We start from the raw sequence: 20,853 nt of genomic DNA, 5'->3' as shown, positions 1-20,853 counted from the left end.
TTTGTGGGCGGGGGTTGCACTTTTTAGGTGAAATTTTTGTATCAATAAATGCCAGCTCCAGAGGTTATCTGAAAGTCTAGGGGAAACTTATAATGCTCCTGCTGTTTTTGTTAGTTAGGTGGCTTTTTTTGTCTCTCTCCATTCATTGCTCCAATTGTTCTGCTATATTTATTTCAGCTTAGGGGGAGGGGGCAGATCCAATCTGCTGCAGTTCTCTCCCTGGAACTGCCTTCAGAAGATATGGCTGGCGGCAGTTGAAAGTTTAAACTGAGCACATGCAACCACCTCGGTTAGGTGGATGAAGTAATATGGAAAAGAACAAACAGCAGGTGGCGCTATACAGATCAATTTTATTGAATAGCTCAGTGGCTATGCTAATTTTTAATTTACATGCCAATACATTAGCTCCAGGTGCTTTTTTCGTGGCACAACTCCTTTAATGTGGGTAGTTGTATTTGTTATGGCTAATTGGCTATGTAGGGTCAACTTAGTGGGATTTTTTTTCTTCTTGATATAGTGTGTCTCAGCAGGTTTACAGGGGAAATACTATCTTGACCCACATGACTAGAATACTGGAGAACATGTGAACACTAGCGCCTATACAGCACCTATCCACTGTTGTGTACACAACAAAAAAATGTAACTAAAGAAATGAAATTTCTTTCTTCTGAAAAGATTGCTTGCCTTTTATAACAGCCAGCTACAACCTACTATTTCATGTTTTAGGAAAGGGAGATTCTTTAGAACAGGGCTTCTCAGATTATTTCTTTCTGGATTTCACTAGTGTCATGTCCCAATAAAGTTGGGCGGTCCTATTAAATCTGTAGACACCTCCCTAAGAATTGGGTGGTGCCTCACTGATGAAGGTCATCTCACAGTTTGAGAAATACTTGTCTTGTTATAAAAGTCACACATTAGGGAACATATGGGGTCATTTATGAAACTGGTGTAAAGTAGAACTGGTTAGTTTCCCATAACAACCAATCAGATTCCACCTTACATTTTTGATAGCCCCTTTGTAAAATGAAAGGTGGAATCTGATTGGTTGGTATGGGCAACTAAGCCAGTTCTACTTTACACCAGTTTGATAAATGACCCCAATAGTTCCATAGTTAGCAAGTTGAAAAAGGACCTAAAGTGGGTTTTACACTGCCCAAAGTACAGGCAGTGCGAGCGCCAATGAATGATCAAACATCCACATGCCGATGCAAACAGAATGCAGGAGGAACAATTCGTTCCTCCCTTATTCTGGTCTATTCATTATCAGCAGCACATCCCCGATTACACACAGGGAGCCTCCGATAACCGGGCATCTTTCATCCTGATGAGCGTCTGCTCGTCCAACAGCTAATCAGCTCCTCAACTATATGAGCCAATTGTCAGGAACGAGCGTGCCTATGAATGCTTGTTCCCAATTATTTGCTGATAATCATGACGTCTAATAGGCCCTGAAATTCATCAAGTTTAACCTTTTATACTAATAATGTTGTCAGATCCCACCGATTTGAGAAGGATCAATTCACAAATTAATGCGTATGGACTTGGGTTCTCCCTGATGGTCGCTGGCAGATATCATGGGGAGAAGCATTGGGTGTGTTGGATTTACACTGGCCGACTGAGCAGCCGATTGTTGGGAAGGGCTCGCTCCATCCCGACAGTCAGCTGCTCGTTCAGTGAAGGAGACCGCTGCATTTACATGATCGGTGGTGCCTGCATGAACGACAGGATCACCTGATAACCGAGTGTTTCACTCGTTAATCGGGTGATCGGCGGCGCATTTACTTGGCCATATTGTAGAGAATGACCGTTCACAGGAACAGTTATAATCTGCCCGAATCTCAGGCAGTGTAAATGCACCTTTAGTCATGCCAAGACATAAGCTGCTACCAGAGGTGTAAAAACATGTATATAAAGCACACCCAAGCCAGTGTGCCTATTAATGGTGGTGTCAGGGAAGATAGCCATCAGCTAATTGAGTGCTCAGATAGCATCTTCTCTATGTGTATGGCCAGCTTGATGACTGCATGTAACCTATCTGGGACAGAGTTTTTTAATTATGAATTTTATTGCTTTTCCATAGACATCGATGAATGTGAGTTATTTGGACAAGAAATTTGCAAGGAAGGAAAGTGTGTGAATACACAACCCAGCTATGAATGTTACTGCAAACATGGGTATTATTATGATACCCGATTACTACAATGCATGGGTAAGGACAGACTGAGAAGCTGGTAGAGTAAAAAGTTAAAGATTTAAAGGGGTTTTGCCATCACAGACAATGGGGGCCTATTGCTAGGAAATGCCTCCATTGTCAGATAGGTGCAGGTCCCTCCAGCCACCGTCCATTCATTTCTATGGGGCTGCGAAAATAGCCAAGCTCTGGCTCGGTTATTTCCGTCAGCCCCATAGAAATGAATGGGAGCAGGGGCCGTGCATACCCAGTGCGCTCCCATTCACTTGTATGGGAGCAACGGGGAGCAGCACTTGGTGGTGGCCTGGGTCCTCCAGCCACAACTCTCCCCACTCCATTCTCGTTGTAGGTGCGGGTCCCAGAGTTGGGACACACCTATCAGACAATGGGGGCATATCCTAGCGATCTGCCCCTATTGTCTGTGATGGTAATACTCCTTTTAAGAAGCAAGTAAAGTTCTGTTCATACTGAAATTGTGACAGATTCCACTGACAGGTCTGAACAGAGCCATGATATACTTTTTATTTCCTGTATCTGTCTCTATGGAATAGTATGGTCTACTCTTTTTTGACAAACGCCAGATGAATAAGCCCCTATGGATACATTGGATGTATGTGCTGGGAGTTTTTCCCAGTTCATATGCAGAATGTAAATGGAAACAGAGGCTAATGTATACACCACGGTGTCCCAGGACAGGAATTATTTTTTCCCCAACACTTCATCTTCACTCTAGATGTCCACCTGTACAGGTCCTCTACAAATATAAACCTAAGCTTTTCTTGATTTAGGGAAGTCAACACTTGTGTTCCAACCAAAAGTCAATAAAAAAGCCACAATTTCAGTCTTTGCCCTCCACATTTAACATCTCATTTATCGTAATGTGTCATTTCCAAGGTTTTAGTGCCAAAATACATAAACTGGGCCAGCCAAATGTAATGGCTCAGTGTTAACTCTGGAACGGCAGATACTTATACGGATACTTCAGATTTCTAGTTTTGGGTTAAATTTTTTTCTGTAATAATTCTTGAAATAGGTATAATTACTGGCTGTAAACTTATGCATAAAATCTTTTCATATTTTGCCCTACAGATGTAGATGAGTGCGTAGACGAGTCAAACTGCATAAATGGCCAGTGCATTAACACTCGAGGCTCTTTTTATTGCCGCTGCCCTCTTCATATGCAATACCATGCTGAACACAAGCGATGTATGCCCAATCCTGAACCAGGTAAGAATATACTGAACATTTCCAAAATTCTGCCTTTACCAGATCTGCCAGTATTTCAGTGTTGTTTTCTGAGGTGCAGTTATGGTGCCCCCGAATTGGAAGTGCTAAAAAGAAAGCAGAGAAGAAAAAAAAATATTTGAATGAAAGGCATATGGCAATCCATCATACTGTTCTGAATGAAGCATATATATGCACAATACTCTACCCATCTTCACAATAGACTTATGTATCTATTGTCAGTTCTCATGTGCAGCCTTATCTGAGAGCAGCATATAATAACGGGGTTTGGGGGGTATGTGGATTTATGCCTTTTTTTATTTATTTTTTATTAAAAAAACATAGTTGTTGCCTGTCGGTATGTCACTCTGCCCACGGTTCGGGCAGCATGACTCTCCAGACACTAGGTGCAGATGTTTCTCTTCTGGAAGTAAACAGTGAGGGTATGTCGGAACGTGGCAAATTTCTCTGCAGAAAATATGTCATAAATACATAAGTTTCATGTGTATTTTGCCACAGAATTTGCAGATTTGCTGCAGATTTTACCCTATGCATTACACAGGATTAGGGATGAGCGAACTTCAAGTTTTGAAGTTTGGGTATATGCTGAATTGCGTTATGGATTCCGTTACCACGGACCATAACACAATTCCATTACGGAATGCCCTTAGAGGCATTCTGTCATAATAGAAGTTTATGGCAAGCATAACAGATCCGTCCGGTTTCTGTTATGCAGGAGAGGACTGCCTTCAAAAATCCACAGCGTATACGCGTCATGGTGATATAGCCTGGAAGTTCCCATTCAATAGCTACAGGCAGAGAAGTTATATACAATATATAAGAAAATTGGATAACTTTTCTTTATATAATGAATTTACTTTATGTGCTGAAACTGGCAAATCTCTTTAAAGAGGACCTATCACCAGTTTTAATTAGGAAAGCAATACTTCATACTGCAGTCCAGGTTCAGGAGATGCCATCCTGCTATTTCTTTCATGATCTGTTCCTCTGTTGTGCTGCTATGCCCCCCATTCAGTTTTGGCGCCTAAAATGCTCATAACCAGCATGGTTATAGGGAGGAGACCTCTGCTCTTCTCAGTGGGCGCCTACTTCTCTCTATCCATTTCCTGCGGACTGTTTCTCAGCCACGGAGAAGACAAGCTACTACTGGCATCAAACTCACAAAATTACAACTTTTTGGGATTTATAGCCCTGTGTGCCACTTTTCCAAAAAGTGGGCTGAGCAGGCAGTGGGTGGGGCAACACAGGGCATAGCCCTCCCGAAACATTTATAATATTCTTATTACTCTACAATAGAAAACTGCCTAATATTATACCTGACAAAAAATGCCATGTGAATAGGTCCTAACACACTGCCTAAGATTTTTGGGTGGCGGTCAAGCCAAACATATATGTTACAAGCAAAAGTGTTCTCTAGAAGCTTATTCACACAATCTGAAAATAATGTATAGTACCTATGTGCACTCCATTTTTTTCTCATTCCAATCAATAGAAATGGCTATTCTGATCCACAAAAAATTGACAAGAATAGAAAATGCAGTGAGTTCTTTGGAACGGGTAAAAGGATCTATTTATAAAACAAATGGGTGGATGTCCTTATTGACTTGTATGGGTCAGTGGGCTGTCCTTTTAAAAAGAAAGATAGTACACAGAAGAAAAATATGTTGTGTGAATAAGATCTTATTGAATACCTGAAAACATTTATTCACTAAATTTTTAGCAACCACTTGAATGGGAGAGGAAGCTGTAATTACACTGCACCTCCGCTACATTCTAGACAGGGATGAGTGAATCGACTTTGGATGGTACATCCGAAGTCGACTCACAAAAAACTCAGTTGTAATACTGTCTGGAGTTCCCACAGTATTAGAATGTATTGGCTTCGATGAGCCAAAGTTATTACTTTGCGAAGTCGCGTGAAACTTTGTGTAATAACTCCGGGAATTAATTATTACTGTAAAAAACCTTCATACCGAACTCGGGTTTGGTTCCTTGTGGTACCTTGGAACCGAACCCGAGTTCGGTACCAAGGTTTGTTACAGTAATAATTAATTCCCGAAGTTATTACACAAAGTCTCGTGCGACTTCGCAAAGTAATAACTTCGGCTCATCGAAGCCAATACATTCTAATACTGTACGGAGCGGAAACTCTGTACAGTATTACAACAACTTTTTTGCGAAACGACTTACCATGGATTTACCATCCGAAGTCGATTCGCTCATTCCTACTAGTAAGGCCTCATGCACACGACCGTATTTTTTCACGGTCCGCAAAACGGGGTTCCGTTGGTCCGTGATCCGTGACTGTTTTTTCGTCCGTGGGTCTTCCATGATTTTTGGAGGATCCGCGGACATGAAAAAAAAGTCGTTTTGGTGTCCGTCTGGCCGTGCGGAGCCAAACGGATCCGTCCTGAATTACAATGCAAGTCAATGGGGACGGATCCGTTTGACGTTGACACAATATGGTGCAATTTCAAACGGATCCGTCCCCCATTGACTTTCAATGTAAAGTCAGAAGTTAATATACCATAGGATCGGAGTTTTCTCCAATCCGATGGTATAATTTAACTTGAAGCGTCCCCATCACCATGGGAACGCCTCTATGTTAGAATATACTGACGGATAAGAGTTAGATTGTGAAACTCATATACGACAGTATATTCTAACACAGAGGCGTTCCCATAGTGATGGGGACGCTTCTAGTTAGAATATACTACGAACTGTGTACATGACTGCCCCCTGCTGCCTGGCAGCACCAGATCTCTTACAGGGGGCTGTGATCCGCACAATTAACCCCTCAGGTGCTGCACCTGAGGGGTTAATTGTGCATATCATAGCCCCCTGTAAGAGATCAGGGGCTGCCAGGCAGCAGGGGGCAGACCCCCCTCCCTCCCCAGTTTGAATATCATTGGTGGCCAGTGTGCGGCCCCCACCCCCCTCCCTCTATTGTAATATCATTGGTGGCCAGTGTGCGGCCTCCCCCGGCCCCCCCTCCCTCACTTTATTGTATTATCATTGGTGGCCAGTGTGCGGCCCCCCCTTCCCTCTATTGTATTATCATTGGTGGCCAGTGTGCGCCCCCCCTCCCTCCCTCTATTGTAATACCATTGGTGGCCAGTGTGCGGCCTCCCCTCTCCCCCCCCCCACGATCATTGGTGGCAGCGGAGAGTTCCGATCGGAGTCCCAGTTTAATCGCTGGGGCTCTGATCGGTAACCATGGCAACCAGGACGCTACTGCAGGCCTGGTTGCCATGGTTACTTAGCAATATTACAATATTAGAAGCATCATACTTACCTGCTGCGTTGTCTGTGACCGGCCGGAAGCTCCTCCTACTGGTAAGTGACAGGTCTGTGCGGCGCATTGCTTAATGATCTGTCACTTACCAGTAGGAGGAGCTCCCGGCCGGTCACAGACAGAGCAGCAGGTAAGTATGATGCTTCTAATATTGTAATATTGCTAAGTAACCATGGCAACCAGGCCTGCAGTAGCGTCCTGGTTGCCATGGTTACCGATCGGAGCCCCAGAGCGATTAAACTGGGACTCCGATCGGAACTCTCCGCTGCCAATAATGATCGGGGGGGGGGGGGGAGAGGGGAGGCCGCACACTGGCCACCAATGGTATTACAATAGAGGGAGGGAGGGGGGGGCGCACACTGGCCACCAATGATAATACAATATAGATCAGCACCTGAGGGGTTAATTGTGTGGATCACAGCCCCTGTAAGAGATCGGGTGCTGCCAGGCAGCAGGGGGCAGTCATGTACACAGTTCGTAGTATATTCTAACTAGAAGCGTCCCCATCACTATGGGAACGCCTCTGTGTTAGAATATACTGTCGGATATGAGTTTTTCTACGAAGTGAAAACTCATCTCTGAAAAAGCTTTTATGCAGACGAATCTTCGGATCCGTCTGTATGAAAGTAACCTACGGTCACGGATCACGGATGCCAATCTTGTGTGCATCCGTGTTCTTTCACGGACCCATTGACTTGAATGGGTCCGTGAACCGTTGTCCGTCAGAAAAATAGGACAGGTCCTATTTTTTTCACGGACAGGAAACACGGATCACGGATGCGGCTGCAAAACGGTGCATTTTCCGATTTTTCCAGGGACCCATTGAAAGTCAATGGGTCCGCGAAAAAAAACGGATAACGGCACAACGGCCAAGGATGCACACAACGGTCGTGTGCATGAGGCCTAAGGTTGATGATGACACGTCGCGTGCACGAGCTTCATGGCCTTTTGAAACAGATGATTAGCAGAGATGATGGGAGTCAGACCCCCCAATCTGATACTAATGACCTATCCGAAGGATAACTTATCCGTATCATGACAACCCCTTTAAGCACCAGAAAGGATTTCTACACAACCTTAAAAAAGATATATTTTTTTTACATTAAATATCATCATGCAGACCTATAATGGATTTTTTAGTTTTTAAACAATGATTAAAAAGTAACTTGACCTCATGATGTATCAAGTACTGTGATTACTACATTAACCTACCTTGCCTATAGATGGAATAAAGAGGTTTTATTCTATTGAGCAATATTGAAGAATGAGAGGAATTTCAGTCCTAAATTAGATTTCTTTTCTACTGTAGATCGCACTGAATCCCTGGACATCTGCTGGCAGATACGAGGTACAGATGGAATTTGTTCTCATCAAATGAATGTCCCTCAGTTATCACTGAATGAATGCTGCTGTCGACAAGGTCAAGGTTGGGGTCCTAGATGTCTCTCCTGCCCACCCAGGCATGGTAAGAATATCAATACACAATAGAACGGTTTTAGAAAGTTTTTTTTTTTAACTCATAATTAGAGTTGAGCGGACACCTGGATGTTCGGGTTCGACGGGTTCGGCCGAACTTCACAAAAAAGTTCAAATTCGGGACCTGAACACTTGCCATGCTCTTAACCACATTGTGATGCCATTTGCAGCCTCTAGACCTTTCCATTACATTTTTACAGCCATTTTAGTGCTCGAATGTTCGGGTCCCCATTGACTTCAATGCAAACAAATGTGAATAGGGAAATGACTTTAAATAACATAAAATTTGTAAAAATAAAAAATAATAATCTTGATCTAGGAGGACGAGGTCCATATGGAGTAGGAGGTTGAGGAGACGGTGGACGTAGCGGTGTAGATGGAAGCAGCGGTGGAGGAGGAAGAGGTAGCCAACACTGGATTTTGGTTTTAATTTTTAGTTTTTTTTAAATTAGGGTACACTCCAAAAGAGTGTGAAATATCCAAAATACAAGAATTAGCAATTGCGCTGTAGCATAACTATGGCTGGTTAAGGCCGGTGTACATGTCTATTCTGCACAAGGTACGGACAAGTCCTGTGGGATCCATGCCTGGTTCATTTTAATGAACGTGAGCTTGTCCACATAGGCTGTGGACAGGCGGCTGCGCTTGTCTGTGATGACGCCTCCTGCCGTGCTAAACACACGTTCAGATAATACACTGGCCGCAGGGCAGGCCAGCGCCTCCAAGGCGTAAAGGGCAAGCTCAGGCCATGTGCCCTATTTGGAGACCCAGAAGTTGAAGGGGCCAGACCCGTCATTCAGTACGTGTAGGCGTGTGCACACATACTGCTCCACCATGTTGGTGAAATGCTGTCTCTAGCTAAGACGTTCCATATCAGATGGTGGTGCTGGTTGTTGTGGCATGCTGACAAAGCTTTTCCACATTTCGGCCATGCTAACCCTGCCTTCTGAGGTGCTGGCGGTGCCCCAGCTGCGTTGGCGACCTCTTCCTCCTAATCTGCCTTCGCCTTGTGCTTCCACTGTGCCCCCACTGTCAGGTGGGAATGCCACCAGCAGCGCGTCTAACAGCGTGCGCTTGTACTCGCGCATCTTACAATCACGCTCCAGTGACGGAATTAAGGACGGTACATTGTTCTTGTAACGGGGATCGAGCAGCGTGGCCACCCAGTAATCAGCACAAGTTAGAATGTGGGAAACTCAGAGACACTGCAGCATGTAATCGCTCATGTCTGCCAGGCTGCCCAGAGGCAACGAAAAGCTGTCCTCTGTGGAAGATGTATCGTCTGTGTCCTCTGTATCCCACCAGCCACGCACCAGTGATGGCCATGAGCTGGTCTTGGTGCCACCCTGCTGTGAACTTGGTTCCTCCTCCTCCATCTCCTCCTCCTCCTCATCCTCCAGAACTGTGCCCTAGCTGGACAATTGTGTACCTGGCATTTATGGGTGCAGGAACCCACCCTCGGAGCAACTTGTGAATGACTGGCCAGAAACCCTATGAAATGATCCCTCTTTCTCCTCCTCCTCCTGTGCCACATCCTCTTCCATCATCGCCAGCAGAGTTTTTTTCAAGGAGGCAAAGAAGTGGGATAGTAACGCTGAGAACGATGTTATCGGCACTGGCCATGTTGGTGGAGTACTCGAAACAGCTCAACAAGGAACAGAGGTCTCGCATGGAGGCCCAGTCATTGGTGGTGAAGTGGTGCTGTTCCGCAGAGCGACTCACCCGTGCGTGCTGCAGCTGAAACTCCACTATCGCCTGCTGCTGCTTGCACAGTCTGGCCAGCATGTGCAAGGTGGAGTTCCACCTTGTGGGCACGTCGCATATGAGGCGGTGAGCGGGAAGGCCGAAGTTACGCTACATCGCTGACTGACGATCAGCAGCAGGGTGAGCACGCCGAAAGCGTGCACAGACGGCCCGCACTTTATGCAGCAGCTCTGACATATCGGGGTAATTTTTAAGGAATCTCTGCACCACCAAATTCAGCACATAAGCCAGGCAAGGGATGTGCGTCAAACCGGCTAGTCCCAGAGCTGCTACGAGATTTCGACCATTATCGCACACCACCAGGCCGGGCTTGAGGCTTACTGGCACCAACCACTCATCGGTCTGTTGTTCAAGGCCCGTCCACAGCTCCTGCGCGGTGTGGGATTTGTCCCCCAAACAGATACGTTTTAAAACTGCCTGCTGTTGTTTACTCCTGGCTGTGCTGAAGTTGGTGGTGAAGGTGTTACGCTGACTGGATAAAGAGCCGGTAGAGGATGAGGAAGCGGAGTAGGAGGAGGAAGCAACAGGAGGCAAACTGAAGTGCCCTGCAATCCTCGGTGGTGGAAGGAAATGCGGCAAACTGCTATCGGCCTCAAGCCCAGCCACCACTCCATTTACCCAGTGTGCTGTTATGGAGCTATAACGTCCCTGACCGTGCTTACTGGTCCAAGTATCCGTAGTGAGGTGCACCTTGCCACAGATGGCGTTGCGCAGTGCACACCTGATTTTGTCCCCCACTTGGTTGTGTAGGGAAGTGATGGCACGCCTGGAAAAATAGTGGCAGCTGGGCACGATGTACTGTGGGACAGCCACCGCCATAAGGCTTTTAAAACTCTCTGTCTCCACCAGACAGAATGACAGCATTTCAAAGGCCAGTAATTTTGAAATGTTGGCATTCAGGGCCAGGGATCACGGGTGGGTAGGGGGGTACTTCCTCTTCCGCTCCAGTGTTTGGGAGATGGAGAGCTGAACGCTTCCGTGGGACATTGTGGAGATGCTTGGTGACCCAGGTGGTGGTGTTGCTGGCAGATCCTCTGTTTGCAGGGTGGCAGATGGCACTGTCACTCCAGAGGTGGATGAAGAGGCCGAGACTGCAGCAGAAGAGAAAGCAGGAGGAGCCAGAGACCTTTCTTGGTTTTTGAGGTGTCTACTCCACTGCAGCTCGTGCTTTACACTTAGATGCCTGGTCATGCAGGTTGTGCTCAGGTTGAGAACGTTTATGCCTCGCTTCAGGCTCTGATTTCACAGCGTGCAAACCACTCGTGTCTTGTCGTCAGCACATTGTCTAAAGAACTGCCACGCCAGGCAACTCCTTGGAGCTGGCTTTGGTGTGCTCGGTCCCTTGCTGCGGTAGGCAGTAGCAGGCGTACTGTCTAGGGGACGGCCGCTCCATTTTTGCACCCTGCTCCCTCTTCTGCTGTGCTGGTGGCTCTGTGCGACAACCGCCTCTTCCTTTAGGCCTGAACAAATACCTCTGCAGGTTCTGTCGCCTACTCGCACCTGAGGAAGGTGTTTCACTTGTGCGTGTAGCTGGCACAGATCGACCACGTCCTCTCCCTCCAACAGGAGCTCCACCAGCAGCACCACGACCAGGGCCATGTCCCTTAATTGACGCTGTCCTCATATTTCTCAAATTTAGGATCTTGCCCAAATTGGGTGTTTTTTTAATAGCAGAATTAAACAACAGTATCTAAAGGGTGTATCTCACACGTACAGATGCAGACTAGGCCGCAATTAAAGTTTTTTGCCCTAAATGGGAGTTTTTTTAATAGTAGAATAGAACAACAGTATGTAAAGGGTGTATCTCACAATGACATATGCAGCAAAGGCTGAAAAATTTAGTTTTTTGCCCTAAATGGGTGTTTTTCTAATGGGTGTTTTTCTAATACACACACACAGGGGGGAGAATAGTGACCACTGCGCTCCACCCTCCCCCCTGGCCCTGCCTACTTGCCTCACAAGTCCTGATGACAGGGGACAACTGGACAGCAGTCCCTAGCTTAGAATACGTGCTGGGAGGACAGACAAGACAAACAACGGATAGTGAACGGACCGAGTCAATACAAAGAGACCAACGAAGTAAAAATGGAGTAAGCAGAGAATAGTCAGGAAAAGCTGGGGTTGGAATACCAGGAGAGCAGCGCAATACACGAGGAGCAGGCAGCGGATCGTCAGGGAACACAGGAACAGGTAAGTATGCCAGGTAACAGAATCGCAAATGAACCTAATTAACAGGCAACCGGTGGTCAGCAGGCTGCCTGTTAAATACTGACTAGCTGGGGTCATGTGACGTGGCCAGCATCACATGACCCACGCTACTGAATACAGCTGAGCACCGAGTGCCCAGCTTGGTGCTCAGACCTCCCCTCGCTCCAGCACAGAGGCGGGACGCCGACAGCGCTGAGGAGAGCGAGCGCCTCGTCGGCGTCCCGTGACAGTATCCCTGTAAATATGGTAAAGCAAGGCCTCCATCAGTTTCAGCTAACGACAGATATCTTTGTTTAATTCGAACCCTTTTTCTGCCCTATATCAAATCATTAATTAGTTTCTCCAACAAGTTGCAAAAAATTTCATCAATCCACATGGGGCTAGTGCCCATCACATACAGTATCAAAGGCAACAGAATCATTTTGACTAATACAATTCTATCAGCTTGTGAGAGAGGTAGTTTCTGCCAAATCCTGACCTTCTCTTTTATTTTATTTATCATAGGGGTAACATTTTACCCAGTGTAATCATGTAACTGCGTACCAATTTTAATCCCTAAGTAATCCAAATGATCCGACGGCGACAGTACCCGCACTTTGATATCTCTTTGTGAGGCACTATGGTTCAAAGGGAGAAGTACAGATTTAGACCAATTTATCTCGTACCCCGCCAATTGACTGTACTCATCAATTATCTGAATGACGCGGGGCACGGCCCTTCACCCGTCATTCAAGTACAGCAAAACATCATCCGCATATAAACTGATCTTGTCTTTTGCCCCGTTTCCCCTGAACCCCTCTATCCCATCATCCAATCTAACTCTACAGGCAAAAGGTTCCATAAAGATTGCGAAGAGTAGGGGGGAAAGGGGGCAACCCTGCCGAGTGCCTCGCTGCAAATGGATAGCAGGCAAAAACACCCTATTGATATTAATTCTCGCTGTCGGCCTGCAGTACAATAGCCGGATCAAATCAATAAAACTATTTCCCAGGTTCATCCTATGCATAGTCTGCCAGAGGAAGGACCACTCCACCCTGTCGAAAGCCTTCGCGGCATCTAAAGACAGGATGGAGCGGTCCTCCCCAATCTGAATGTTCAGAAACGCTCTTCGTATATTGGTCTGAATTTGCCGTCCGGGAATGAGCCCTGTCTGATCTGCATGCACCAAGCTATTTATTACTCTTTTCAATCGGTTTGCCAGAAGCTTAGCCACTATCTTATAGTCCGTATTGATAACGATATGGGTCGATATGACCCAATATCGTTCCCATCTTTACCTTTTTTCAAGATTAAAGTGACTACTGCCTCCATTAGAGATGGAGGCAGTTTCCACGCTGATTGGGATTAATTTACTACCTGCAATAGACCTGGCAGTAGCACATCCTCATGGAACTTGTAGATATCAAATGGGAGACCATCTGCCCTGGTGATGAGGTCCCCTTAATCCAGGATATCACTTCCTGCAACTCTCTCAGTTGGATGGGGGAATTCAGTATCACTGACTCCTGCTCTGAAAGGGAGGGGATCTTAGTCTGCTGCAAATAGAGCTCTATAGACTTCTCTTTACCATTTATCTTTGATCTGTATAAAGTATTGAAGTATTTAACAAATTCACGCTCAATTTCCTCTGGATTATGGGTTATCTGCCCCGAACTTGTTTTAATCTGTCTAATTTTATTACAGCTCCTTTGATTTGCAATAATCGAGGAAAGTAATATCCCCAGTTTACCAGCCTCACAATAATATTTCTGGCCTTGAAAAAAACAACTTATGTTGTGCCTTATTCATCATGAAGTTTGTATATTTATCTTTAGCTATTTTAACCTGAGCCCGATGTTTAAGCTTCTCCTCCAAACCTTTCACTTTTTTAGAAAATTCTGATATCTTCACTCTGATTTTACTATAATATAGGCCACAAAGGAACGCTTTCATCGCATTCCACATGTTAAGGGGGGAATATTATTCACCAATATTTATGCAAATATCGATAATTAATATTCATAAATGGGGGGAGCCGTCTATTGATGACTCCGCCCATTTATACCTAAATAAACATAAAACACTACTGATTACCTCTGATTGCCTATACACTACACTGAACTACACTACGTGCGACATACCATAACTATACTACGGCGGCGACTAGTAAAAACACCATACACTGTATTATGAACAATAAGGAATATTTATTACACAATACAATTATACAAGTCTAACAATATGCTATATCTATATATATTCATAGATCAATGGATATGAATATATATACATACAGAAGTACACACCGCAGTATAGAAATGGTACTACAATAAACACAATACAAGCCTAACTACTCTACACAGCACAATCCCAAATTCCACCCCACACACTATCTATATAATACAATAATACATTCGCATACACACAAATATCAGTAACCCACCCGCCTGACTAATCACTGTCCCTATGGGGTACAAGGAGTTAAACACAATGGTGGCTCTGCAGGGGATTAATACCTGCAGGCCAAGGGACACAGGGTTATGAGTTATCAGGGCAGTGGTAGCAGGGATCAGGCATTGAAGGGTTAATGGTCAGGACTCTGCAGGGACAGGGCAATGCAGAGGTTAATGCTCTGCAGGGATTTATTCACACACTATATGTCACAGTCTAATATTTGCTTATAATTATATATATCTATATCAATGGAATAGATATATATATTTATAGCAGCACACAACAATATAAGTACACACGCTATACCAATACACTATTACGGTCCCAAGTCCTCCCCAACATCATACACTTTACCAGCAGCCCACCCAATCCTGACAATATACTATCCCTACGGGGAATAACCAGGGGTTATTACGGAACAGGGGATATGAGGGATCTACAATCCTAGGGGAACACAGGGGATATTAGGATTATAGGGGGACTCAGGGCAGGAGAGGTTAAGGGTAACCAAGGGTTATACAGGGGGTGACTGGGCTGCTTCCAGGGTACAGGCTCATCAAGGATTAATGCTGAGACATGAAGTCAGCAGCCAGGGGTTAGGGGATGGTTGGTACTCAGCCATTTTTCAGGGCCATGTGGCCTCTCTTCAGGGAGCAGCTCCCATATGTCTCTGATTGTAGTCCAGATTCCAAGAGCAAGAGCCTCTGCCCTGACTTTGGGTTTTATAGCTCAAAAGCAGCCCCCCTCCTCCTTCTTCAACAGGAGGGTGATGACATCATCGTGGGGTCGTGTGACGGAATGCTAGAGCTGAAACAAAGGACTTCCTGCTGTAAGCCTCCAGCTGCTACAAAATAACATCACACACTCCCACGTCATAAACGAACCAGGCTGATCAATATATATATATATATATGTACACATATACACTACACAACCTGGGGATACTTAGGTATATACATCCATATAGATGTTTGGGGCACATCTACCTGCATGTACATATACACAATATCATAAATGGGCAGTAATAAGCCCACCTGCATATGGATATATTATACATAGAGATGTATGCTGACAAGGGGGCATACATACATCTCCATGTATACACCCATACCACCTGGACCGGCCCATGCAAAAGGGCCAATATACATGCATATATGTAAGGGCATATATACATATATATTTAAATCCAAACTTCCCTCAACACCACACAAAATGGATGTGAGTTGATCCTATATTTTGAGACCAGAATTGAGATATTTCTTTCCAGATCAACTCATAATTAGAGATGGCCTTGCGGTTCGCCAGGCGGTCGTTTCGCAACGAACTTTGCGTGTTCGCGATTCGCCGAACATATGAAGATATTCGCGCCGCCATATTCTTTTACATTGTGAAGAACTTTGACCCATGACACATCCATCAGGTGGTACAGGACAGCCAATTGAGACGTTTCAGCACATGGACATACCCCCTACGTTATGAATAAACCTGATCTGGCTGCCATTTTGCATTCAGGGTTTTGCCAGTGTAGGGAGAGGTTGCTGTGTGGAGCAGGGACAGGCTGTTAGGGACACCAAACGCTAGCTAATAGGGCCACAAAAGTCATTTTAAGGACTGGTATAGGTGTTTTATCGATAGGTGTGATACTTAGAGGGGTGCGATATACTAATAATATACTTTTATAATGAGTCAAAAACACATAGATCTATATAGTGATCACCTGGAAGTCAGGGGCCTAGGGGCTAGGGGCTTACTAGGGCCATTTTTATATAGGGTAAGGTTCCGGACATGGTCGCTCTTATCAGGGCGGGTGGTCTGTGGTTATCGCTATCAGGGACAAAATAGTACCCCCCTGTAGGTCAATATCAGGGACAGTTCTTTGCCCACCCTGTCCTTCAATACCACATCATCATCAAGCCCAGGGATAGATGTTTTTTGCTTTCCCTCCTGGATTCATGGAAGTGCACTGGAACCCCCCGGTTTGTGGTAGGACATATGGTTTCTGATTTGGTGCCGCCGAGCACCTGATTTAGTGCCGCCGAGCATCTGATTTAGTGCCGCCGAGCACTTGTTATTGCCTACCATGTCTATGCTTTTTGCTTAACTTTAATAATTACATTTATTTTCATTTTGAGGGATATCTTTTCCATTCACACGTCCGCTAAATGGGTCCGCATCCGGGTGCAATTATTTCTTGGCTGCAAATATCAGCTGAAGGTTTTTCAGGTTCGCCTGCCATTAAAATAAATGGGACCCGCGTTCGCGAACCGTCCCGGCAGATGTTCGTCCATCACTACTCGTAATTAGGGTTGAGCGAACCCGAACTGTAAAGTTCGGGTTCGTACCGAACTTTAGGATTTTTGGACCCCGAACCCGAACTTTTCAGTAAAAGTTCGGGTTCGGTGTTCAGCGATTTAATGGCACTTTTTGAAAGGCTGCAGAGCAGCGAATCAACAAGCGTTTTACTCTTGTGCCCTTAGAAGCCATCACAGCCATGCCTACTAATGGCATGGCTGTGATTGGCCAGTGCAGCACGTGACCCAGCCTCTATATAAGCTGGAGTCACGTAGTGCTGCACGTCACTCTGCTGTGCTTAGTGTAGGGAGAGGATGCTGTTGCTGTGAGGGAGAGAATAGGAAAGAATCTTTAATCTGAAGTGCTTGTTAACTCAGCGATCTACATAGATTTTGTTTTGTGGGTGCAGTGCACAATCTTATTACCCTGCCCTGAGCCCAGTGACACAGAAAAATAACTTTTATCCATCTGTTAGTTAGGTGAGCGGCGGCGGCCATTTTATGCAAGTTTAGTGTACCAGCACAGCATATGTGCATTTGTATCAAATACAAGCAATTATATTCTGGGTTTAAAAAATCACCCATTTTTGGCAATACCCTACATCTGGAGCCTATGCTGCAATTGTTAGTGTGAAATACAAGCTTGAAATACTGCAATAATATTCTGGGTTTGAAAAAACACCCATTTTTGGCAATATCCTACATCTGGTGCCTTTGCAGCATTTGTCAGTGTGAAATAGAAGCTTGAAATACTTCAATAATTTTCTGGGTTTAAAAAAACACCCATTTTTGGCAATACCCTAATCTGGGGCCTTTGCTGTATTTGTCAGTGTGAAATACAAGCTTGAAATACTTCAATAATTTTCTGGGTTTTAAAAAACACCCATTTTTGGCAATATCCTACATCTTGGGCCTATGCTGCATTTGTTAGTGTGAAAAACAAGCTTGAAATATTGCAATAATATTCTTGGTTTAAAAAAAACACCCATTTTCGGCAAAATACTAAATTTGCAGCCTTTCCTGCATCTGTCAGTGGGAAATACACACGTTAGATTCTGCTGTTATATTCTGGTATAAAAAAAATACCCATTTTGGGCCAAATACTAAATTTGCGGCCTTTGCTGCATCTGTCAGTGTGAGATACAAGCTTGAAATACTGCAATAATATTCTAGGTTTAAAAAAACACCCTTCTTTGGCAATACCCTACATCGGGGGCCTTTTCAGCATTTGACAGTGTGAAATACAAGCTAAAAATACTGCCTTAATATTCTTGGTTTAAAAAAAATAACATTTTTGGCAATACCCTACATCAGGGGCCTTTGCTGCATTTGTCAGTGTGAAATACAAGCTTGAAATACTGCAATAATATTCTGGGTTTAAAAAAACACCCATTTTGGGCCAAATACTAAATTTGCGGCCTTTGCTGCATCTGTCAGTGTGAGATACAAGCTTGAAATACTGCAATAATATTCTAGGTTTAAAAAAACACCCTTCTTTGGCAATACCCTACATCGGGGGCCTTTTCAGCATTTGACAGTGTGAAATACAAGCTAAAAATACTGCCTTAATATTCTTGGTTTAAAAAAAATAACATTTTTGGCAATACCCTACATCAGGGGCCTTTGCTGCATTTGTCAGTGTGAAATACAAGCTTGAAATACTGCAATAATATTCTGGGTTTAAAAAAACACCCATTTTGGGCAAAATACTAAATTTGCGGCGTTTGCTGCATTTGTCAGTGTGGAATACACGCGTTAGATACTGCTGTTATATTCTGTTATTAATAAAACACCCATTTTGGGCCATATTCAAAATTTGCGGCTTTTGCTGCATCTGTCAGAGTGAAATACACGTGTTAGATACTGCATTTATATTCTGTTATAAAAAAAACACCCATTTTAGGCAAAATACAAAATTTGCGGCCTTTGCTGCATCTGTCAGTGTGGAATACACGCGTTAGATACTGCTGTTATATTCTGAAATTAAAAAAACACCCATTTTGGGCCAAATACAAAATTTGCAGCCTTTGCTGCATCTGTCAGTGTGAAATAAAAGCTTAAAATACTGCAATAATATTCTGGGTTTTAAAAAACGCCCATTTTTGGCAATACCCTACATCAGGGGCCTTTTCAGCATTTGTCACGGTGAAATACAAGCTAGAAATACTGCCATATTATTCTGGGTTTAAAAAAAACACCCATTTTTGGCAATACCCTACATCAGGGGCCTTTGCTGTATTTGTCAATGTGAAATACAAGCTTGAAATACTGCAATAATATTCTGGGTTTAAAAAAAATACTAAATTTGCGGCGTTTGATGCATCTGTCAGTGTGAAATACACGCGTTAGATACTGCTGTTATATTCTGTTATTAATAAAACACCCATTTTGGGCGAAATTCTAAATTCGCGACTTTTGCTGCATCTGTCAGAGTGAAATACACGCGTTAGATACTGCTGTTATATTCTGTTATAAAAAAAAACACCAATTTTGGGCAAAATACTAAATTTGCGGAGAATGAGGAGAGCGTCAATTAAGGGACGTGGCCCCGGTTGTGGTGCTGCTGGTGGAGCTTCTGTTGCAGTGAGAGGACGTGGTCGATCTGTGCCAGATACACGCACAAGTGAAACACCTTTCGTCAGGTGCGAGTAGGCGACAGAACCTTCAGCGTTATTTGGTCGGGCCTAAAGCAGCTCTACGAATGGTGAGGCCAGAACAAGTACAGGCGATTAGTAGATTAGGTTGCTGACAGTGCCTCCAGTTCCTTCACATTGTCTCCATAGGTGTGCGCAGCCTATTGCATTAGGGTGTGCACCATAAAGCACAAACACACGCCGCGCGCGCGCGCGTGTGTGTATATATATATATATATATATATATATATATATATATATATATATATATACACATATACACATACACACAAATACACTAAGGGGTATGAGGGTACATTATTATACAGGGGTAATATACCTTATATTATATGTTATATTACCCCTTCATCATGTGCCCTGAGATAGCCCTCCTCAGTTATATTACCCCTGTATAATAATGTACCCTAATACTCCTTAGTTTTACCCCCTGTATAATTTACCCTGATCCTTCAGTTATATTACCCCCTGTAATTTACCCTGATACCCCTCAGTTATACAGTATCATATAACTGAGGGGTATCAGGGTACATTATACAGGGGTGTAATTGAGGAGGGGTAGCAAGCAGCAGGGAACATACAGGGCAGAGTTCCAGTGGTGTAGCGTGGGTTGTTAGCACCCGGGGCAAGCCAAGTATTTCTCCCCCCAATCTGTGGACACGCCCCTTTTTACAAATAATGCAGTAGATGTCACCTGCAGTCCTATGTAACACCACAGATAACACAGTGATAACTGAGTACAGATAATGTAGCAGATGTCACCTGCAGTCCTATGTAACACCACAGATAACACAGTGGTAACTCTCTGAGTACAGATAATGTAGTAGACGGGTATGAGGCCCCAGAATTCAGAACACGCACAGTGTGACCTGAAGTCTGGGACCGGACTGCGGCAGTGTGGGCTAAATCCTATAGCCACTATGGTCCTATAGTGTGGGCTAAATCCTATAGTCCAATGACAAAGAAATGAAAAGTCTCAGAACAGTATCATTTCAATGGTAGGTTTATTGTAACAGTGGCAGATAGCACATCAAAAGGAAAATCGAAAAAATAACTTTAAATAAAAGATAGCAACTGATTTGCATTTCATTGAGTGAAATAAGTATTTGAACCCTCTAACAAAAAAAGACTTAATACTTGGTGGAAAAACCCTTGTTTGCAAGCACAGAGGTCAAACGTTTCTTGTAATTGATGACCAAGTTTGCGCACATTTTAGGAGGAATGTTGGTCCACTCCTCTTTGCAGATCATCTCTAAATCCCTAAGGTTTCGAGGCTGTCTCTGTGCAACTCTGAGCTTG

The 20,853-nt window shown here is 44.3% G+C and overlaps 1 protein-coding gene across 1 annotated transcript in view; it reads left to right on the top strand.

The window, feature by feature from the left end:
• Nucleotides 1-20,853, top strand: part of LTBP3 (latent transforming growth factor beta binding protein 3) — a 260,095-nt gene that overhangs the window by 200,048 nt on the left and 39,194 nt on the right. Inside the window, exons 19-21 of the mRNA XM_040409069.1 lie at nt 2,081-2,209; nt 3,281-3,418; nt 8,041-8,196. Of these exons, the coding sequence (XP_040265003.1) occupies nt 2,081-2,209; nt 3,281-3,418; nt 8,041-8,196 (423 nt within the window). The remainder of the gene's footprint in view (nt 1-2,080; nt 2,210-3,280; nt 3,419-8,040; nt 8,197-20,853) is intronic.

The sequence above is a fragment of the Bufo bufo genome, chromosome 10, assembly GCF_905171765.1.
Source record: "Bufo bufo chromosome 10, aBufBuf1.1, whole genome shotgun sequence".
NCBI classification, from domain to species: Eukaryota; Metazoa; Chordata; class Amphibia; order Anura; family Bufonidae; genus Bufo; species Bufo bufo.
This window is presented reverse-complemented; position numbering and strand designations above follow the sequence as displayed.